This window comes from Bombina bombina, chromosome 6 (assembly GCF_027579735.1).
Source record: "Bombina bombina isolate aBomBom1 chromosome 6, aBomBom1.pri, whole genome shotgun sequence".
Lineage (NCBI taxonomy): Eukaryota > Metazoa > Chordata > Amphibia > Anura > Bombinatoridae > Bombina > Bombina bombina.
In genome coordinates this window covers 1,119,912,806-1,119,937,613 of record NC_069504.1, presented here as the reverse complement: position 1 = coordinate 1,119,937,613, position 24,808 = coordinate 1,119,912,806, and the positions used below count along the sequence as shown (strand labels likewise).

The 24,808-nt window shown below is 38.6% G+C and overlaps 1 protein-coding gene across 1 annotated transcript in view; it reads left to right on the top strand.

The window, feature by feature from the left end:
- Nucleotides 1-24,808, top strand: part of DNAI7 (dynein axonemal intermediate chain 7) — a 188,526-nt gene that overhangs the window by 16,966 nt on the left and 146,752 nt on the right. Inside the window, exons 3-4 of the mRNA XM_053719083.1 lie at nt 2,848-2,939; nt 11,902-12,006. Coding sequence (XP_053575058.1) covers nt 2,848-2,939; nt 11,902-12,006 — 197 coding nt within the window. The remainder of the gene's footprint in view (nt 1-2,847; nt 2,940-11,901; nt 12,007-24,808) is intronic.

Sequence of the window (24,808 nt, the reverse complement as noted above, 5' to 3'; positions counted from 1 at the left end):
TACAGCTCTGTGTTATATCCATTCCTGCAGCAGGCACCCTCCGCATGGGGAGCTGATTTACGTTGTGCCCACACATACATGTTCCCTTGTCTTTATTCATACCCACACATACATGTTCCCTTGTCTTTATTCATACCCACACATACATGTTCCCTTGTCTTTATTCATAACCACACATACATGTTCCCTTGTCTTTATTCATACCCACACATACATGTTCCCTTGTCTTTATTCATAACCACACATACATGTTCCCTTGTCTTTATTCATACCCACACATACATGTTCCCTTGTGTTTATTCATACCCACACATACATGTTCCCCTGTGTTTATTCATACCCACACATACATGTTCCCTTGTCTTTATTCATACCCACACATACATGTTCCCTTGTCTTTATTCATAACCACACATACATGTTCCCTTGTCTTTATTCATACCCACACATACATGTTCCCTTGTCTTTATTCATACCCACACATACATGTTCCCTTGTCTTTATTCATACCCACACATACATGTTCCCTTGTCTTTATTCATACCCACACATACATGTTCCCTTGTCTTTATTCATACCCACACATACATGTTCCCTTGTCTTTATTCATACCCACACATACATGTTCCCTTGTCTTTATTCATACTCACACATACATGTTCCCTTGTCTTTATTCATACTCACACATACATGTTCCCTTGTCTTTATTCATAACCACACATACATGTTCCCTTGTCTTTATTCATACCCACACATACATGTTCCCTTGTCTTTATTCATACCCACACATACATGTTCCCTTGTCTTTATTCATAACCACACATACATGTTCCCTTGTCTTTATTCATAACCACACATACATGTTCCCTTGTCTTTATTCATAACCACACATACATGTTCCCTTGTCTTTATTCATACCCACACATACATGTTTCCTTGTGTTTATTCATACCCACACATACATGTTCCCTTGTGTTTATTCATACCCACACATACATGTTCCCCTGTCTTTATTCATACCCACACATACATGTTCCCCTGTGTTTATTCATACCCACACATACATGTTCCCTTGTCTTTATTCATACCCACACATACATGTTCCCTTGTCTTTATTCATACCCACACATACATGTTTCCTTGTGTTTATTCATACCCACACATACATGTTCCCTTGTCTTTATTCATACCCACACATACATGTTCCCTTGTCTTTATTCATGCCCACTAATACATGTTCCCTTGCCTTTATTCATACCCACACATACATGTTCCCTTGTCTTTATTCATACCCACACATACATGTTCCCTTGTCTTTATTCATGCCCACTAATACATGTTCCCTTGTCTTTATTCATACTCACACATACATGTTCCCTTGTCTGTCTTTATTCATACCCACACATACATGTTCCCTTGTCTTTATTCATACCCACACATACATGTTCCCTTGTCTTTATTCATACCCACACATACATGTCTCCTGTCTTTATTCATACCCACACATACATGTTCCCTTGTCTTTATTCATACCCACACATACATGTCTCCTGTCTTTATTCATACCCACACATACATGTTCCCTTGTCTTTATTCATACCCACACATACATGTCTCCTGTCTTTATTCATACCCACACATACATGTTCCCTTGTCTTTATTCATACCCACGCATACATGTTCCCTTGTCTTTATTCATAACCACACATACATGTTCCCTTGTCTTTATTCATACCCACATCATGAAACATATTCAGATTGGAAGGTGAATTCGATCTATTTGGTTTCTCTCTATTGCATCATTTAGCTATTTACCAGCAGCTGTAGCTATGAATTCCCTCTGTAGAAAGCAAACCATTGTCAGTGCTAGCTGTTTTACATCTTTGCTGTTGAATTACTTGTGAATAATGTTTTCACTGGCTGCATTGTGTGTCCCAGAGCAAAATTTGGTTCAGGAACCTGGGCCCCCCTGTTGCATGTTAGCTAATATAGGGAAAAAAAGGGATAAACAATGAGCAGGACCAATGAGAGAAGAGAAAGGAGGATGAGGAACGTGAAAGATGCAGCTGGCTACAAATTAACTCCAGAAAATACATTTCTTGCCAACGTAGAGGGCCATTAAAGTTAAAAAAATTTGCATGATCTAATTTGTTAGAGCGTGTAATTTTAAGACTAGTGACCCTGCACTTCTTTGTGTTTAATCCCGGAAAGTAGTAAAAGTACCGCTCCGGACCTTGAAAGCACTGCTGGTTCAGAGCGGAAACTGCTGCTGATCCAATCAGCAGGGCTAGTTGCACAGTACAACCCATTGTACTGCCATTGTTTGTCTATGGAGATGTGTGTGTTGTTTATTGTTTTTTACTTTAGAGGTACATAAAACTATCATTATTTATAAAGATCATACCATTTGCTTCATTCTCTTGGTATCCTTTGTTGAAAAGCATAGCTAGATAGGCTTAGGAGCATGGAGCTAGCTGCTGATTGGTGGCTGAATACCCATTTTCATTGGCTTACAAATGTTTTCAGCTAGCTCCTAGGAGTGCATTGCTGATTCTTCAATAAAAGATACCAAGGGAATGAATCATAATTGATAACGGAAGTAAATTGAAAAGTTTTTTTAAAAATGTATAATTTATCTGAATCATGAGACAAAAAATTTGGGTTTCATGTCTCCTTAATTTTCCTTTCTAATGATGAGATTATTTGGTTAAAGACAGTGTATATGACATCACAATAAATACCATTAACTAACTAATGTGCTTATTTCTATGTTTTTTTCATATACTTGTAAATCCAATTTCTTTCCACATATCTCGTTTTGATAAATTTCCCTTCTCTTGTTACCAGAGGAAGCGAGACTACTAGCGGAGCAGATCGAGGCGGAGCGGCTGGAGAAAGAGCGCCTGGAAAGAGAAGAGCGAGAGCGCCTGGAGGCCAAGGTCACTATAGGCGTACTGTGCATCTATAGATATTAGTTTAGCTTCTTGTACAAGGCTAACACAAATGTATCATGAGCCATGATCACAACATACATATAGGGCGAAATTCCAAATGGTGCGATAATTATTAGAGATACTGTAAAAATTCTAACTAATCCATGGAGCATATATATATTTATTCAGTATCTATAATCATTTTTAATAATTATTATTAAGATTTTTAATATTCTATATTTAAATAACGCTCCTTAAGATGACTAATTCTTCATGTGAGCTAACACCATGTTAGACCTACATTTTTAAACTCGAAACGTGTTACACATTTTTTACATTCCCACATTCTTCACATAGAAAAAAATAATTGTTGTTATTAAATATATATTTCTATATAAATCTGATAATGTTAATGAAAAATCTATATGTATCTATCTATCTATATATATATATATATATATATATATATATATATATATATATTTGTATTTACAATAAAAATAACATATTTCTTTATGTGAAGAACATTGGAATGTGGAATATTAATAACTCTTGTCAAGTTTGTGCAAGAGCAAATCGTTGTTTTTGTTTTGTTCTTCTACTACGCTCTCCATTGAAGTCTATGGGGCCAATGCGTTAGAACAGTTGTGGTATATAGAATATATCCCTTTTAACCTAAAGGGAAAGGTGGGAAAGAACTGGAGGTGACAAACCACAAACCTAAATCCTTATAAACCTAAGTATAGGATAAGGTAGTGCCTAATGCCAAAACATAGTTTAATTTATAAACAGAGAGAAAGAACAGAAGCATTAATATTGCACACTTGGGGGGTATTGTCATCTCATACATGTAGGGTTGGTGAGTTCATTGTGTAGAGAAATTAATTTAATTAAAACTTAAACTTTATTAAGTACATAAATAAAATAGTTCAAGTGTTGTGGACCATGCCACTTTTAATAAAAACGTTGCATCAAGTTATATTGAAATCGGAAAGAAAATAACAAAGTATAAAAGAAAATGACACTGTGTGCTCTCTGGTAAAGGAGTAACCTCCTATGTGTCACAATTAAGTGAATTAGTCTATTGAGGGTAAAAACTAAAAATCCGCTATAAATTTCTATGTAAATGAAACCGCAGCGGGCTCAGAGGTAAATGTGGGAGACAGCACTATTATTATATATATGTCAGTTGCCTGTATTCAATTAGTAGAAAAGTATCAGTCTCCACATTCCCCTAACCGCCAACTTAGCTGCACATTACCACCTATGTAGGTGCCCAAAGTGGGCCAACAAATTACAAAAAGATATAAAGTTCCCCAATTAAGTTTATCCCGTTTTTTATATTTTAAGACTAAATTCACAGAGAGCAGCAGTGCAAACGGCCTAACGCGCGTTTCGCATATGCTTTATCAAAGGCTAACTCGATCACCACCCGGGGTTTCCTTAAAAAGGTCCATCGGCCAATCCTATGTTGCTAGTCTGATAGACAGATCAAGTCGACCAATCGCGTGAAGCCATCCGCGATTGGCTTAGGCAGAGGGTGTGTGCCGTTCTTCCAATAGTGTGCGGAGAGATGATGACGTGGGCGTAAGCCCCCTGTCACAATACTCAATTCCGCTTTACACTACGAACGGCCAGATAGAGGGAGATATTATAGGACAAAAGCGCTATACGCTTACTATGATATATTATCCTATACTTTCCCACCTTTCCCTTTAGGTTAAAAGGGATATATTCTATATATCTAATTTGACTATTCAGTAGTCTTCTTCTATAAACTGGGAAATAATTATGGCCTCCATCAATTTGATGGAGGATTTCCTTAACCGTGAAAAAGACAGAAAAGCCAATATTGATAAAACATTTGCTAATTTTTCAGCAGAGGGTGTAAATAAAAATAACTTTGATGACTGGGAATCAGGTCTGAATATTATAGGCGAACTATTAAGGAAACACACAAGGTCTATATGGAATAAGAGCACCTATGACCGTTACCTAGCTAAACATATAATACCTAGAGGCCTAAGAGTGAGACATTTTCCTAGTTTCAGCTTCCATATAGAGAACTATAGAGGGAGATGGGAACAAGCCCTCATTTCCTGTTCAGAGACTCTAGTTGCAATCTTGTCAGATTATGAGACAGAAATAGTTGAAGAACTAAATAAAGAGATCTCAGAGATTAACATCAAATTAAAATTTTTTGAAAGTCTAGAAAACTTTAAGACTGCATATAAAAAATTGAGAGAAGAGTTAGATGAGAAAGAGAAGGAAATTATAAAAACAAAATGTGCAAAACTCAGCAGGGAGATTAAGGACTTTGAACAAGGGAGAATATTCACCTGGGATGAAAGAAATCCCAGGCGTAGGAGAAACCTAGTCCCATCCAAAGCAAACAGGGAGGACGTCTCCACATCAGAATATGAATCCTCAGCAGGAGAATAGGGAGCAGAAGGATTTTCAGGCAGAACGCTACTAGTGCCTAGTGCAAATGACAGACAAACTCTCCTCTCAAAAAACGAGAAAGAGAGCAAACCCAAATAAAAAGAAAAAGAAGGGGGGGAAGAACAGAACACAATCTGAGAAACAGAACTCGATGGGGGTACAGAAACAACGACAAAACCAGGGAGGACTGGTCGAGACGACCGAGATGGTGAAAACTGATACCTTAGAAATAATTAACTTGTCTGACAGAACGCTATCCCCTGAACATCTAAATGTACTTGGTAGAGGGCTATCCTTCTCCCCTTCTAACAAATTAAATTTCTTTGAAATAATTAAAGATATTAATCTTTTTGCCAGAAAATTAGCACTTAGAAAAATGTACACAAAACATAATGACAGTGATGAAGAAACACAAGCCATTATGGATCTTGTGACATTACTGGAGGACAATGAAACAGCTGTATCAGATACCTCAGATTGGCAGAAAAAACTTATAAAGAAATCCACGTTTATGCCACAGATTTCCATATATCCACAGATAGAAATATTTTTAAAAGTAGTCTGTAGAGATATATTGAATCTGAGAGAAAGAGATGGGAGCAATCTAAATGAAGCAGAAAAATGGGCATTAAATGATATCCAGAAATGGGAAGACGTGGTGATAAAGCCATCCGACAAGGGAGGCAACATTGTCATCTGGCAGATACCTATGTACATTACTGAAGCAATAAAACAACTAGGAGACACAAACTGTTATAAATTCCTATGGAATAACCCTAGTGATGACTATTTGAGAATGTATGAAACTCTAATCTATGATGCTAAAAAAGATGGCTTGATAGATGAAAAAGAAATGAAATTCCTGAAGGTAGAGAACCCCAAAATTGCTACCTTCTATCTATTACCAAAGATACATAAGAACAAATCGACACCGCCCGGAAGACCAATTGTGGCAGGAATTGGTAGCCTTTGTGAACAGGCATCGAGATATTTGGATCTGCGACTAAGAAATATTGTTCTTACAATTCCCTCATACACAAGGGATACGATGGATGCACTCAGCAAAATAGAGGATATGACACTTTAGGATGATATGTTCTTAGCAACTTGTGACGTTGAGTCGCTCTATACATCAATTGAACATCATTGGGGCTGCCATGCAGTGAATTACTTTCTCCAAATGGAAACAACTGAGAATACCCCTAAAAACATATTCATAGTGAGACTACTTAAGTTTGTACTGAGTCACAATTTTTTCGTATTTAACGATAAATTTTTCCTGCAAATTCGAGGAACAGTGATGGGCACAGCATGTGCCCCCACCTACGCAAACATATACTTGGGGTGGTGGGAGCGTGAATTTGTTTTCGGAATGGATATGGAAAAATATGCTGACAACATTGTCCTGTGGCTCAGGTACATAGACGATGTCTTCCTGATCTGGAAAGGAGACATACTATTATTCAAAGAATTCATTGGAATACTAAATACCAATAACCTGAATTTACGCCTAACTTATGAAATCAACCATGAAAGTGTAACATTTCTCGACTTGAGAATATCAAGAGATATGTTTGGTCGGATTAAATCAGACCTCTATAGAAAAGAAACAGCCACGAACTCGATACTTAGTTTCCAGAGTGCTCACCATCCAGCAACAAATAAAGCTATTCCCTTTGGGAAATTTCTGAGATTACGGCGCAACTGTTCTGACATTAGTGATTTTAAAAGTCAGGCAATGGATATGAAGAAGAGGCTTAAAACTAGGGGATACCCTAATAGCACCCTTAAAAAGGCGTATCATAGAGCCCTTCATACGGACAGACTGGACTTACTTAAACCAAAACTGAAATCCAATTTGGATAATAAAGTCAGGTTTGTCAGCACCTTCAATACAGCACATAAGGAAATAAGGGATATCCTCAATAATCATGTGCATATTCTAAAAACAGATGAGGATCTTTCCAAGTGTATTGGGGATAAGATTGCAGTGAGCTGGAGACGAGCCCCTACAATTAGGGACAAGGTAACAAAGAGTCATTTTGTAAAACAAACTACCAAAAAAAGAAAGGATTTCAAAGGAACATACGCATGTGGGACATGTAAGTTCTGTCCATATATGTTGACGGTAAAACAGATGAATATTTTCCCATCTGGTACAATATTCATGAATGACTTTTATAATTGTAGGAGCAAGAATATTATCTATTGTATCGAGTGCAATTGTAATAAGAAGTACGTGGGGATGTCGACACGTGAATTCAGGAGAAGCTTGGGTGAACACATATGCAACATCAAAAACGCCAAAAATGATCTGGAACATGATAAAAAGCTAACCACAGTGGCGAGATATTTTCTGGACAAACATGAATGTAAACCGGAATTACGAAGTTGGATCCTTCAGAAAGTCTCACTAGGAATAAGAGGAGGGAACATTGAAAATGCACTCCTTAAAGCAGAGACAAAATGGATTTTTAGACTACAAACCATGAGTCCTAAGGGGCTAAATGAAATGTTAACTTTCAGTGCATTTCTGGAATAGAATCTGCAGATATACAATCAAACCCTCAAAGACATCTTCCTATCTCTTAGAATTACCTTTGGGTACATCCTGGATAAAGATCCTAATATAGAGTACCTAATACCCCTGTGATCCCTAATAAAAGTAGAGTTCTGAGTAAAATATGAATATCAATCTATATAACTCTTCTCTCATAATTCTATTTTTAAGATCTGATGTCTAAGCAAGACCATCTTATGTTTAAATACCGTTTTAATAGCTAACCCCTGGGATAATCTGCTCCTATATATGCATATAAGGATATAACGGATACCTAAAGGGACTATAAGAGTTGTATTGTGTGTCCCTTTCTATCCATAGATTATTAATAATCTTACAGTATCCCTATTAAACTTAGGAATCTGGTTCATGTTTGAGGGGGAAAGGGGGCTATAAATGAAGAGAAATCTCTTATGAATGAACTATATGTTATGACAATTATGTCCCCTCTATTTAAAAACATTAGTGACAATCTGTTAAAATATAACAATTGTGTATATAACTGTACGAAATCTGCTAAGACATGAATAATAAGAAATATCACGGTTATAACAATTATGGTTTTATTATATTTTTAACCCATTAACTCTTCAAGTCATGACGTCTAATGGATAGTATGGGCCATAATGATTATTCATTTATGAATACTTAAAAATTCATCTTTAGGTAATCCTCGACAATCGTATGTATATATAACATATAAACTTATAGGAGTACATCAAAATCCCCTAATGAACTAACAATGACATATCTTAACAATGTTAATACTCTGGCAGTAATTTCGATCGTGTTGCCGCTATACTGTTAAATTCAAGAACATAATCTAATGAAAGGATTGAGGATCTATATCATAGTAAGCGTATAGCGCTTTTGTCCTATAATATCTCCCTCTATCTGGCCGTTCGTAGTGTAAAGCGGAATTGAGTATTGTGACAGGGGGGCGTGCTTACGCCCACGTCATCATCTCTCCGCACACTATTGGAACAACGGCACACACCCTCTGCCTAAGCCAATCGCGGATGGCTTCACGCGATTGGTCGACTTGATCTGTCTATCAGACTAGCAACATAGGATTGGCCGATGGACCTTTTTAAGGAAACCCCGGGTGGTTATCGGGTTAGCCTTTGATAAAGCATATGCGAAACGCGCGTTAGGCCGTTTGCACTGCTGCGCTCTGTGAATTTAGTCTTAAAATATAGAAAACGGGGTAAACTTAATTGAGGAACTTTATATCTTTTAGTAATTTGTTGGCCCACTTTGGGCACCTACATAGGTGGTAATGTGCAGCTAAGTTGGCGGTTAGGGGAATGTGGAGACTGATACTTTTCTACTAATTGAATACAGGCAACTGACATATATATATAATACTAGTGCTGTCTCCCACATTTACCTCTGAGCCCGCTGCGGTTTCATTTACATAGAAATTTATAGCGGATTTTTAGTTTTTACCCTCAATAGACTAATTTACTTAATTGTGACAGATAGGAGGTTACTCCTTTACCAGAGAGCTCACAGTGTCATTTTCTTTTATACTTTGTTATTTTCTTTCTGATTTCAATATAACTTGATGCAACGTTTTTATTAAAAGTGGCATGGTCCACAACACTTGAACTATTTTATTTATGTACTTAATAAAGGTTAAGTTTTAATTTAATTAATTTCTCTACACAATGAACTCACCAACCCTACATGTATGAGATGACAATACCCCCCAAGTGTGCCATATTAATGCTTCTGTTCTTTCTCTCTGTTTATAAATTAAACAGTTGTGATATCCAAAAGTCCTGAAGTTAATGCACGTCAGGTTTCGCTTGAGCGGGAGCGCTAAATAGCGTGGAACTTTTAATTTAGCCAATAATACATTGTACATTGCTAATACTGTAAGTGTTTGAACCAGGGATGTATCATTTAACATTTTGTTCTTAAAACAGGACATGTTTTTTTTTTATCAAGTTAATGTTAATACAGAATAAAAGCAAAGTCAGATAATACGTATAAATATGTCTGGGCCCGTACAGTAACAGGATATTCTACAAGATTTGTGCACCAACTATGACACAAAAGCTAGATAGCACTGTGGTTAGGCTAGGGTTAGAGCTAGGGTTTGGCTTAGATTTGGGCTTAGGGTAAGAGCTAGCGTGTTAGACATAAATGGGCTAAAATAAAGGTTGAGATAGAGTTTGGGGTTATGTAAGTGCTAGAGTTTGGGCTAGTTTAGAGGAAGAATTAGGCTATAGTTGGGGCTAGGATGATTAGAGTTATGGTTAGAATAAATGCTAGGCTTTTTGGTCATATAAGGACTAGGTTTAGAGCTATAGTTAGGCTATTAGTTGGGTTTGGGTTAGAGTTAGATTTAGTGGTTAAGGTAAAAGCTAGGCTTTGGAGTCACATAAGGTCTAAGTTTAGAACTAGAGTTAGTTTATTATTTGAGGTTGGGGCTTAGAGTTAGGGTTTGATGTTAGGGTAAGAGCTAGCATTTGGGGTCACATAAAAACTAGAATTTGTGCTAGGGTTAGCCTATTGTTTGGGGTTTGGGTAAGAGTTAGGATTTGAGGTTAGTGTTAGGGGTCACATAAGGGCTACAATTTTTTGCTAGGGTTAGGCTTTTGTTTGGTTTTGAGGTTGGGGTAAGACTTAGGGTTTGGGGTTGCGTAAGGACTAGAATTTGTGCTGGGTTTAGAGCTAGGATTAGGCTATTGTTTGGAGTTTGGGTTGTTTTCAGGGTTGGCTTAGAGTTAAGGTTTGGGGTTAGGGTAAGAGCTTGAATTTGTGCTAGATTTAGAGCTAGGGTTAGGCTATTGTCTTGGGTTAGGGTAAGAGCTAGGATCCAGGATCACATAAGGGCTATGATTTGTGCTAGGGTTAGACTATTGTTTACAATTTGGGTTAGATTTTGGGTTTGGGGGTGGTAGGGTTATGGTTTGGATTTAAGGTAAGTGCTAGGATTTTGCTGGTTTTAGAGCTAGGTTTAGGCTATTGTTTGGAGTTTGGAATAGTTTTGGGGGTTGGCTTGGAGTTAAAGTTTGGGGTTAGGGTAAGAGCTAGGATTTGTGCTAGATTTAGAGCTAGGGTTAAGCTATTGTCTTGGGTTACGGTAAGAGCTAGGATCCGGGATCTCATAAGGGTCAGAATTTGTACTAGGTTTAGAGCTAGGGTTAGGCTATTATTTGGGGTTTGGGTTAGTTTTGGGAATGGGGTTAAAGTTAGGGTTTGGGTAAGATCTAGGGTTTGGAGTCGCATAAAGACTAGGATTGGTGTGTTTTGTATATTTCGGGGTAGGGAGTTAGTGTTAGGATTTGGGGTTAGAGCTAGTATTGTGCTAGGTTTAGAGCTAGAGTTAGACTATTGCTTAAAGTTCGAGTTAGATTTGGGTGTTAGGGTAAGAGCTAGAATTTGTACTAGGTTTAGAGCTACGGTTAGGCAATTGTTTACAGTTTGGGTTAGAGTTTGAGGGTGTGGTTATGGTTTGGGTTTAGGGTAAGTGCTAGGATTTTGCTGGGTTTAGAGCTAGGTTAGACTATGGTTTAGGGGTTAGGTTAGATTTGGGGTTATGGTTTGGGGTTAGGATAAGAGCTAAGATTTTGCTGGGTTTATAGCTAGGTTAGGCTATGGTTTAGGTGTTGGGTTAGAGTTAAGGGTGGGGTTAGAGTTAGGGATAGTGTTAACTTTAGGCCTAGGCTTTAGGTTTAATGTTTTTGGCGTAATGTTTATAAAGTTCTGATTTAGTAAAGGTTATAGGATTAACCGCATTACTGTTAAAACACTGCATCAGATTAGTAGGCAGATACTGCTACTTGAGGACAAATCACAGCGTTAACCCCTATTCATTTTTGGGATGAGCATCAGCTTGACAAGTAGGTTACTCATGTTTGAAAATCCCTAGAATTCTATTATGAAGTTAAGTTTTGATGGCATTTCAGATCTCTGTATAACGTGTGGCTGAACCAATCATATTTGTCTTCACAGCAACTTGAGCACAGAGCTGAAGAGCTGGAGGAATTTCGAGTCCTTTTAGAGGAGAAGCTGGTGGCTGCAGAAATGTGGAAGAGCAATCTCAGATCACGTGCGAAGGTGCGAAGTCCCTAATTTATGTCCCTCAACCTGACTCGTTTTGCCATGAAATGAACAGACTAAATTATGTCATAACTCACAGGATACCATGTTAAAGCATAAAAAAATAATTTAGGTCAGAACCGAAACCCGTTAGGCTATAAGATAGTATTTCAGTACACGCCACTTCGATACCAGTGAATCAACTGACACTTAGGGCTTGACCATCTAAACCTCTCCGCTCTGGCGAGATGATCTAATACATCTTGTGAGTACCACAAGGTCCTTCAAAGACTTTTAAAAGGCAATTTTTTTTCTTTCCAATGACATGGAGAGTCCACCAATCCATTCTAATTACTAGTGGGAATTCAACTCCTGGCCACCTGGAGGAGGCACAGAACACTCCAGCAGAGCTGTTAAAGGGACCGTATACACTCATTTTCATATAACTGCATGTAATAGACACTACTATAAAGAATAAGATGCAAAGATACTAATATAAAAATCCAGTATAAAACTGTTTAAAAACTTACTTAGAAGCTCTCAGTTTAGCTCTGTTGAAAAGGCAGCTGGAAAGCCAACTGCAAGTGGGAAATAAGACCCTCCTTCTTCTTTTGCATATGTAAAGACCCTTTACACAAACAGGATCAAGCTGGAGAAGGTAGCTGACGGTATTCTCATAAAACTTTGGGGCTTGGTTAGGAGTCTGAAAATCAGAGCAATGTTATTTAAAAATTAGCAAAACTATAGATTTTTTAAAACAAAAAACTGTATGGGCTATATAAATAGATCATCTAAAAAACATGTATGCAAAGAAAAAAATGAGTGTATAATGTCCCTTTTAAAGGGATACTAACCCCACATTTTTTCTTTCATGATTCAGATAGAGCAGCAATTTTAAGCAACTTTCTAATTTACTCCTATTATAATTTTTTCTTTGTTCTCATGTTATCTTGATTTGAAAAAGCAGTAATAAAAGGTTAGGAGCCGGCCCATTTTTAGTTCAGCACCTTGGTAGAGCTTGCTGATTGGTTTGCTACATTAGCCACAAATCAGCAAGTGCTATCCAGGTGCTGAACAAAAAATGGTCCAATTCTAAAGCTTACAGTACTGCTTTTTCAAATAAAGATTGCATGAGAACAAAGAAAAATGTATAATAGGAGTAAATTAGAAATGTTCTTAAAATCTCATGCTCTATCTGAATCATGAAAGAAAAAAATTGGGTTTAGTATCCCTTTAAGTATCACTCCCACTTCCCATAAACCCCCAGTCATTCTTTGCCTTGTACATCAGGGGGATGTGTGAAGATGGCATCTGAAGATATTTAATCCTTTATTGCGTACTTTTCCCTGCAAGCAAGGATTGGGGCTATGCTGTGTCCATGTAATCCTCTTTAGTAAGAGTAATGGTGACTTTTAGCATTTAGAAGGTAAGCAAGGACTACCTCGCCGTCTTCTAACACTTATGCTACCCCTCTATGGAAAACCAGGGTTGGTTACTCTGTTTTTCTTTTTCTACAGGTCAGAGGTTGGCTGTGTCTGTCATACCTGAGAAGCTATTGCCTGCCCTGCAGCTGGATCCATAGCTAAGTGCTTCCCCTTCTAGGCTAGAAGGATTCAGCACTCTTGAGGTTAATCCCTCAGTGGATTTATCATGGGACAAAATTATCTCTCTATGTGGAGATATATTTAAGGGCAGCTCTCAGGGAACTCTATCTGCTAAGAAGGGGTTAATGTAACTGTTGATAATTCAGGTTGCAATTCTAAAACGAGACTGACAATGAGAGTGCCCTCTTACATTTTTTATGTGGGTTATGCTTGTGAAAACATTGTACTTCCTTTTAAAAAATTTTTTATTGAACTGTCGGCTACAGCACATCGTAACTCGCTCGCTTTTACTCAGTGGCGCAGATAAAATTCTGTCTATTGCGGTCACGTGACTGCCCTCCGCTCTTCTGCTCTATGGCTTTCCTTTGCAGCGGAAAAGAGCGGAATGTATTTCGGCTTGTGCTAAGGTGCTAGCTTGATCCGGAAACTCTGTGGATCAAGGCTTTGGTGGATCAGCGAATTAGGTCTGGCAGAAAGGTGGATGAGCCGAGTCTACGGTATTCTGCAGAATTTAGTGGGATATTCTCTTCTGTTCACCGGAGTGGTAAGTCCTCAGCAAGGCTGAGGTATAGAGGTGCCTTAAGCTTTAGTTTCACATGCAGTGCCCTGCGGTCCCTCTCAACCAGTTCTTGGGGGTGTATATTTACCAGGTGATTTTGCTGCGCAATTGATTTCTGCAGTCTCTGCAGCTTTGTCTGCCTTACCTATTGCTGGTAAGAGAAATAGGAAAACTAAGAATATTCCTAAACCTAAGAGTTCTGACTCCGCCACAGCTGCGTTAGTCAGTTTGTCTCAGATATCTGAGGAGGAACATTCCTCAGTAGCTTCTGTGGGCGAGATCTCTGATTCTGAATCTGCTGTTGCTAGTACAGCGGACTCAGAGGAGGTAAATTCCAGATTTAAGCTTGAACACCTCCGTTTACTTTTGAAAGAGGTTCTAGCTACGTTGAAGGACTCTGACACTACAGTCGCAGAGACTCCTAAAAAGGCTGATAAACTTAACAGAGTTTTTAATGTCAAACCTACATCTGTGGAGGTATTTCCAATTCCGGATCGCATGTCTGACTTATAGCTCAGGAATGGGAGAAGCCTGGTGATCCCTTTTTCACCGTCTCCTGTTTTTAAAAAGATGTTTCCTGTTGCTGACTGTGTGTGATCTTTGGCGCACTGTTCCTAAGGTAGAGGGCGCTATATCCACTCTAGCCAAGAGAACCACTATTCCTCTGGAGGATAGCTCTTCATTTAAGGACCCTATGGATAGAAAACTGGAAGGTTGCTTAAGAAAAATGTTTCTTCACCAGGGTCTACAATGGCAATCAGTTGCTAGTATTGCGACAGTTGCCGGTGCAGCCTCTTATTGGTGTGACTACCATAGAGGAGATCCAGGATAGGATCAAGGCATTAAAGCTGGCTAATACCTTTATCTGTGATTCCAGCATGCAAGTAGTTTGTTTGGGGGCCAAGATTTCTTGCTTTGCCGTTCTATCTCGCAGAGCCCTATGGCTAAAGTCTTGGTATGCTGATGTAACATCCAAATCCAAACTTCTGTCTCTGCTTTTTAAGGGCAAGACTTTATTTGGTCCTGGTCTGGCTGAAATCATTTCCACAGTTACCGGTGGAAAGGGAACCTTTCTACCTTAGGACAAGAAAGGTAGACCCAAGGGTCGCCAAAATTCAAATTTTCGTTCCTTTCGCAACTTCAAGGGAGGAACTCAGAGCTCATTAGCTATGAAGGAGGTGACTTGCATTCTTCAGTGGGCGGAGTCTCACAATTGTCACCTTTCTGTCATCCATATCCAAGGGGTGGACAACTGGGAAGCGGATTATCTGAGTAGGCAGACTTTTCATCCAAGGGAGTGGGCTTTCCATCTGGAAGTATTTTCAATGATAACTCTCAGTTGGGGAGTTCCGGAGTTGGATCTGATGGCGTCTCGTCTAAATGCCAAGCTTCCAAAGTACGGAACAAGATCAAAGGATCCACAATCAGCACTGGTCGACGCTCTAGCGATACCATGATACTTCGGTCTAATTTATCTGTTTCCTCCGTTTGCCCTACTTCCTCGGGTGATAGCCTGTGTTCTTTCCTTCATCCAAAACTAGATTCTCTGAAGCTGACTGCTTGGAGATTGAACGCCTAGTATTGTCTAGGCGGGGTTTTTCAGAAAAGGTCATTGATACCATGCCTCAGGCTTGTAAGCCGGTAACTCACAAGATTTACCATAAAGTGTAGCGTAAATACCTTTATTGGTGCGAATCTAGGGGTTTCTTTTGGAGTCAAGTGAGAGTTCCCCGCATTCTGTCTTTTTTTCAGGAGGGCCTGGAGAAAGGCTTATCAGTCAGTACTCTGAAGGGTCGGATCTCTGCGCTGTCAATTCTTTTGCATAAACGTCTGGCAGACCTGCCAGATATTCAATCCTTTGTTCAGACCTTGGTCAGAATTAGGCCTGTGTTTAAACCTGTTGCTTTTCCATGGAGCCTTAATCTTGTTAAGGTTTTGCAGCAGGCTCTGTTTGAGCCTATGCACTCTGTTGATATTAAATTGGAAAGTGTTGTTTCTTCTCGCTATTTCTTCTGCTCGCAAAGTTTCTGAGCTTTTGGTGTGATTCTCCTTACCTTATTTTTCATAAGGATAAGGCGGTCCTTTGTACTAAGTTGGGATTTCTTCCTAAGGTAGTGTGGGACCGAAATATCAATCAGGAAATTGTCATTCCTTCGTTCTGTCCTAATCCTTCTTCTCAGAAGGAACGCCTGTTGCATAACCTGGAGGCAACCAGAGACTTTCTGCCCTTTTTGTTGTTTTCTCTGGTAAGCGTAAGGGCCAGAATGCCACTTTTTCTACTCTTTCTTTTTGGTTGAGAAGTATTTTTAGGTTGGCTTATGAGACGGCTGGACAGCAGCCTCCTGAGAGAATTACGGCTCATTCCACTAGGGCTGTCTCTTCTTCCTGGACCTTTAAAAATGAAGCTTCTGTGGAACAAAACTGCAAGGCGGCCACTTGGTCCTCGTTGCATACTTTTTCCAAATTCGATACTTTTGCCTCAGCTGAGGTTTCTTTTGGGAGAAAAGTTCTTCAAGCGGTGGTGCCTTCTGTTTAGGTCCGCCTATCTTGTTCTCACTCCCTTCCATTCTGTATTCTCTAGCTTGGGTATTGGTTCCCACTAGTAATTAGAATGGATTTGTGGACTCTCCATGCCATTGGAAATAAAATAAAATTTATGTTTACCTGATAAATTATTTTCTTTCCTGGCATGGAGAGTCCACGACCCGTCATTAATTTAATTTAAGACGGCTTTTTGTTTCATTTCAAACCTCAGGCACCTCTATACCCTTGTGTCATCTTCTCTTTCCATATTCCTTCGGCCGAATGACTGGGGGTTTATGGGAAGTAGGAGTGATACTTAACAACTCTCCTGGGTGTTATTTGCCTCCTCCTGGTGGCCAGGAGTTGAATTCCCTTTAGTAATTAGAATGGATTGGTGGACTCTCCATGCCAGGAAAAAAAATAATTTATCAGGTAAGCATAAATTTAGTTTTTTTCTTGAGAATTGTTTATGTCTCCATATGGAGTTCTGGATGTGAAGGAGAGACACCTACATTGCAAAATAATGTTTAAAAAAGCCCCAAAGATTTGGCGAGATTTGTCTCCATGCTGGCCCTTAGTGATACTTATTTCTAAGTGCTGGTTCAGCTGATAACATTCAGAGCTTTAAACACTGCACTAAAGCACTGTTAGTAACAACACGGTCTGATAGCTCATTATCTGTACGGTTCTATAACTGACAATGACATAATTCAGGTTATAGAAGATAATGTCAGTGATCTCATTAAAGAGGCATAACACTCAATTGTTTTCAGAAATAAATCACTGCATTGCAAAAGCTCTGCATATGAAATTGTGCATTTAAAATGGTTGTCTTGTTAGCACATTTTGCATTATTTTGTAGTCCATGGACACACCCCATGAATGCCTCTTTAAATGGTGTTTATCTTATCTTCTTTGCTGTGGCCAATCATATATATATATATATATATATATATATATATATATATATATATATATATATATATATATATATATACTGGGAGTGCAGAATTATTAGGCAAATGAGTATTTTGACCACATCATCCTCTTTATGCATGTTGTCTTACTCCAAGCTGTATAGGCTCGAAAGCCTACTACCAATTAAGCATATTAGGTGATGTGCATCTCTGTAATGAGAAGGGGTGTGGTCTAATGACATCAACACCCTATATCAGGTGTGCATAATTATTAGGCAACTTCCTTTCCTTTGGCAAAATGGGTCAAAAGAAGGACTTGACAGGCTCACAAAAGTCAAAAATAGTGAGATATCTTGCAGAGGGATGCAGCACTCTTAAAATTGCAAAGCTTCTGAAGCGTGATCATCGAACAATCAAGCGTTTCATTCAAAATAGTCAACAGGGTCGCAAGAAGCGTGTGGAAAAACCAAGGCGCAAAATAACTGCCCATGAACTGAGAAAAGTCAAGCGTGCAGCTGCCAAGATGCCACTTGCCACCAGTTTGGCCATATTTCAGAGCTGCAACATCACTGGAGTGCCCAAAAGCACAAGGTGTGCAATACTCAGAGACATGGCCAAGGTAAGAAAGGCTGAAAGACGACCACCACTGAACAAGACACACAAGCTGAAACGTCAAGACTGGGCCAAGAAATATCTCAAGACTGATTTTTCTAAGGTTTTATGGACTGATGAAATGAGAGTGAGTCTTGATGGGCCAGATGGATGGGCCCGTGGCTGGATTGGTAAAGGGCAGAGAGCTCCAGTCCGACTCAGACGCCAGCAAGGAGGAGGTGGAGTACTGGTTTGTGCTGGTATCATCAAAGATGAGCTTGTGGGGCCTTTTCGGGTTGAGGATGGAGTCAAGCTCAACTCCCAGTCCTACTGCCAGTTTCTGGAAGACACCTTCTTCAAGCAGTGGTACAGGAAGAAGTCTGCATCCTTCAAGAAAAACATGATTTTCATGCAGGACAATGCTCCATCTCACGCGTCCAAGTACTCCACAGCGTGGCTGGCAAGAAAGGGTATAAAAGAAGAAAATCTAATGACATGGCCTCCTTGTTCACCTGATCTGAACCCCATTGAGAACCTGTGGTCCATCATCAAATATGAGATTTACAAGGAGGGAAAACAGTACACCTCTCTGAACAGTGTCTGGGAGGCTGTGGTTGCTGCTGCACGCAATGTTGATGGTGAACAGATCAAAACACTGACAGAATCCATGGATGGCAGGCTTTTGAGTGTCCTTGCAAAGAAAGGTGGCTATATTGGTCACTGATTTGTTTTTGTTTTGTTTTTGAATGTCAGAAATGTATATTTGTGAATGTTGAGATGTTATATTCGTTTCACTGGTAAAAATAAATAATTGAAATGGGTATATATTTGGTTTTTGTTAAGTTGCCTAATAATTATGCACAGTTATAGTCACCTGCACACACAGATATCCCCCTAAAATAGCTATAACTAAAAACAAACTAAAAACTACTTCCAAAACTATTCAGCTTTGATATTAATGAGTTTTTTGGGTTCATTGAGAACATGGTTGTTGTTCAATAATAAAATTAATCCTCAAAAATACAACTTGCCTAATAATTCTGCACTCCCTGTATGTATGTGTGTGTATATATATATATATATATATATATATATATATATATATATATATATATATACAGGAACAACAAAAAATTGAAGACTACTGGATCGGTTTCAACCAAGTGGTTTATTCAGGCATAGGTGATTGAACACTCAGTGGTATACAAGGTGAGGTGTCATTGATCTGACGCGTTTCGCGCATGTGCAATGCGCTTCATCAGAGATCATACAGGTGTGTTCAACAGGTGAGGTGATATACATTATGTTAACCAATCAGGAGCGCTTAAAATACATTTAATCAGGTGCAGGTGCTATTAAGCATATTTTCTGTGACACATGAATAACAAGTGATTTGGTTTGTGCTGTGAGTGCAAGTGGAAAAAGAAAAAAAAATTATTTTGTGTTTTCAAATGCATGCTTATTAATACCTGCTTGCATAACATTCCCTATCAGTTGATAATGATCAGAAAGGGGAATTATATGTATATATAGGTTATGCTAAAATATTTAAAGGAAACTACCTAATTGTGATGTGAAGAAGATGGCGTAGATGTCTATACTTATGCCGCTAAAGTAAAAATTAATTGCTTGAAGGAAATAAATTTATTAGCTTAATGATAAACAATTGGAAACTAAAATTGTTGATTAATGTTAATAGTAACGACTGACGATTGGTAGTAAATGTCAGACTTGATGGTAAGATAAAAGAAGAGAAGTTAAAAAAAAAAACTTTGTATTTTGACTGTTTGGATGCGGCCGCCAATACAACTTAATGATAGTATGTAGAACACTAGAGAACCTTATACATGAGAAACTCATGTATAAGTTTAACACTAAGGGAGCACGTTAATTGTCTAGGAAACAAAACATTTTTTAGAAGATAGAAAAATAATTAATTAAAAAAGTTTTTTCTTATATATGACAAAGTGAACAAAAGTAAAAATTGTGTTGCTGAACATGTAATAAAACTTAGTATCTTTTTTTCCTTTTCTTTACTATTCTTCTATGATAGCTACAACTTGTACCTCTATTAGTAATGTTTTTTTGCCTAATCTGCAGATGTCTAATAATCTGTACATGATTTGGGCAGGCCTGTGCAGTGTAGCTAAATGTAGAAGGGAATAAAATTCTTTTACGGATTATCTACCTACGATCTACTCTATTGCCCTTCCTAGGAAGTAAGATATATAATCAAATTTGCTTAATAAGTCTGTGGATAATTATATACTTCCTATGTTGAATATTTCAAATATTACAAAAACCTGGATGGGCTATATTCATATTCAACCTGAGTACTGTGACATTGGTTAAATATGTGATGACCTACTGGTTCTGGATTGTTTGAAAAGAGGCCAGGGTCCTAAAATATGAGCGGGTGTACAGCAATGGGGAAAGTATACTGTCAGCATCATCACTAGTCCAAAAATAAATCTAGGTCCTGTCTCCTATTGATACCTTTTGGATGTTTAGTTTTAAGAGTAAAAATCCAAAATGCCTCTTGCCTAAGTAATTTACCCATTCTATCACCACCCCTTATGTCCCTTCTGATATGGTCAATGCCTATGAAGTGAAACAAATGTTTTGTGTGTAGTCCATGAGTTCTAAAGTGTTTAGCGACTGGTGTTTTTGGTTTGTCCTCATCTAGGGAGAGGAGGTGTTCCCTAATCCGGTCTTATAAGAGACGGGAAGTAAGTCCTATGTATTGAGCCGAACATTGTAGGCATGTTATGAGGTAAATGACATAGGTACTTGTGCAGTCTATTCGATGTTTGATGCGATAAGTAAGACCTGTTTGTGAGGATGTGAAATGCTCTGTTTTGTTAGTGTAATTGCAGCTTTTGCAGATGTGACCACATCTGTAGAAGCCATTTGAGACAGATAGCCAGTTGGTAGGTGTACTTGGTTTGTTAAAGAAATGTTTTTTGATTTTTTCTCCTATAGTAGGGGCCTTTTTTGCTACACATCTAATGTGTTTCTTAGTAATGTCTTGTAATTGGTTATCACTTTGAAGTATGGGTAGATATTTAAGGACTATGTCACAGATTTTATGGTATTGTTTGCTATAGGCTGTTGAGAACACTACATTGTTTGTTTGTGGGGTGATTTGGGTAGTCCTGTCTTTTTGTTTATAACAGCCTGAAAGTAGTTCTTTTCTATCCATTACCCTGACCTTTTGGGCTGTTGATAATAAGAGGTCTTTTTTATAGCCTCTTTCTTGTAGCCTTGTGGTGATAAGGTTTGCTTGAATATTGTATTCTTGAAGTGTGGAACAATTCCTGCGGGCTCTAATGTACTGGCCTTTAGGTATGCCTCTAGAGATGTGGCCCACATGACAGGAGTCCGCTCTAAGAATAGTATTCCTAGATAGGGATTTTCTGAATATAGTGGTAGTTATATTTTTCTGATTGCCTGCTGTTAATTGGAGATCTAAATATGAGATGGTGTTGTCATCTGTGGCATGGGTAAATTTTAGGTTAGAATCATTGGTATTTAACCAGTCCAGAAAAGAGACAGCACTATTTTGGCTATCCTTGTTCCAGATGACCAACATGTCATCTATAAAGAGACCATACACAACTACTCCGTCTTCAAAAGGGAAGCCTTCACAAAATATGTGGTTGAGCTCAAACCAGCCCATGTATAAGTTTGCATAAGCGGGGGCAAATTTTGCCCCCATGGCTGTGCCACATTTCTGTAAATAAAAGCTTCCCCCGAAGACGAAGTAGTTGTGGGTAAGTAGGAACCTTGTGGTTGAGACTAAGAAGTCAATATATTCTATGGAGAAATTTGTGTACCTCATGATCATATTTTTCATGGCCTCTAGTCCCTTATCGTGGGGTATACTAGAATATAGAGCTGACACGTCAATGGTTAACCATTGATAGTCAGGATGCCATTCGACTTTCTCCAATTGTTGGAGTAAATGGGTGCTGTCTCTTATGTAACCCGGAAGGGATGTTACTATGGGTTGTAGGATAGAGTCCAACCAGGCTCCTAGTTTTTCACATAGAGAGCCCATGCAGGCCACAATGGGACGCCCTGGTGGACTAGAAAGTGTTTTGTGGATTTTGGGAACAACCAATATATATATATATATATATATATACAGAAACAGGGGTATTTTAGCCCTAAAGGAATAACAGATGGATGTCTAATAAATCACTAGTTACAGTTCAAAACACTGATGGTTAATACAGTAAATGGTCCGTATGGCACAGCAAAAGTTAGTAGAGTAGACAAATCTGATAGGTATCTCACTTACTAGAGAGAGCCTCAATATTATGAGGTAAACTGCCACCTTTGTGAGGGAAAGACCTCCGGTGTGTCAATATCCTATAGTTGCACTCTTCTTGGAGTATGGTACATTTCCGAAAGTGTCAGGCTGAGGGCGTTAAGAATCCTCTCAGGATGCAGCCGATATTCATGCAGACCAAAAGAAAATGAGAGAAAACAAACTATTGTGTGATATTGTAAGTTTAATATACATAAAAATCACAGACGTTTAGGATTTCACACTCACATGCTGGAACCTCAAACAATATGAGGTATGTTATGCACTCATCAGATCTCACAAAACAAGTGGAGTAAATGGCCTTTACACCTCTAGCCCTTATCTTGTATCGTAAGACAGGTCTTTAGCGTGTATTAATGATGGAAATGTCCGGTGTCCAGCACCCAGAATAAAAGTCCAAATGTCCAAATATATAAAACAGGAACACTCACAATTTTGTCACTTTGTAAACGTTTATATCTCATTTGGTTAACTTTCTTTATGTTAATGATATAGGAATGTGTATATATACGAGTTGCGCTGTATAACTCACAAGCACGGCCAGGGAGCTTGTCATCCACGTCACCACCACGTGACTGATAACCGGCTAATAAGATTGAGGGGCGTGCCACCGCCCACTCTGTACTCATACGCTGTCCTTTATGGTTAGCTAACCATTTTATAGTAGTTGTATTTGTTCTCTTTTTTTTTGCTCCATATGAGTTACATTGTATTCGATAGTATTGCCGGGGAGCTTGTCACTTACGTCACTATCACGTGACTTTTATCCGGCCAATAAGATTGAGGGGCATGCCGCCGCCCACCCTATATACAGACACTGTCTTTTTACTTACCCACAACCCTCTGAGGAAGAAGGAATCAATTGTGAACCTTTGAAACACGTAAGGGATCTTACTTTTCAGTATTTGCTAGACAGCACGGTTTTATTGAACACGTGTGAGTGTTCCTGTTTTATATATTTGGACTTTTATTCTGGGTGCTGGACACCGGACATTTCCATCATTAATACACGCTAAAGACCTGTCTTACGATACAAGATAAGGGCTACAGGTGTAAAGGCCATTTACTCCCCTTGTTTTGTGAGATCTGATGAGTGCATAACATACCTCATATTGTTTGAGGTTCCAGCATGTGAGTGTGAAATCCTAAACGTCTGTGATTTTTATGTATATTAAAGTTACAATATCACACAATAGTTTGTTTTCTCTCATTTTCTTTTGGTCTGCATGAATATCGGCTGCATCCTGAGAGGATTCTTAACGCCCTCAGCCTGACACTTTTGGAAATGTACCATACTCCAAGAAGAGTGCAACTATAGGATATTGACACACCGGAGGTCTCTCCCTCACAAAGGTGGCAGTTTACCTCATAATATTGAGGTTCTCTCTAGTAAGTGAGATACCTATCGGATTTGTCTACTCTACTATCTTTTGCTGTGCCATACGGACCATCTACTACTGTATTAACCATCAGTGTTTTGAACTGTAACTAGTGATTTATCAGACATCCATCTGTTATTCCTTTAGCGCTACCTTACCCTTTTTTTCTGTACACATTTCTTTGAATTTAATCTAGGTGACCAATTTGTGATTACTTGCACTACAAATCCCTTGTGATAGCTGCTTTCGGGATTTCCCTTTTTGTTATTTACTAAATTCATAGCGCAAACATATAAGTGCTGCTTGCCACATACCTTAGTTTACTTTGTTCTGTGGCATTCTACTTATTTGGATATATATATATATATATATATATATATATATATACACACACAAATATGAGCAAAGACCACATATTATACACACGCACACATGAGCAGAGACCACATATTATACACACACACACATAAGCAGAGACCACATATTATACACACACGCACACATGAGCAGAGACCACATATTATACACACGCACACATGAGCAGAGACCACATATTATACACACACACACATAAGCAGAGACCACATATTATACACACACACACATAAGCAGAGACCACATATTATACACACACGCACACATGAGCAGAGACCACATATTATACACACGCACACATGAGCAGAGACCACATATTATACACACGCACACATGAGCAGAGACCACATATTATACACACGCACACATGAGCAGAGACTACATATTATACACACACGCACACATGAGCAGAGACCACATATTATACACACGCACACATGAACAGAGACCACATATTATACACACGCACACACATAAGCAGAGACCACATATTATACACACACACACATAAGCAGAGACCACATATTATACACACACGC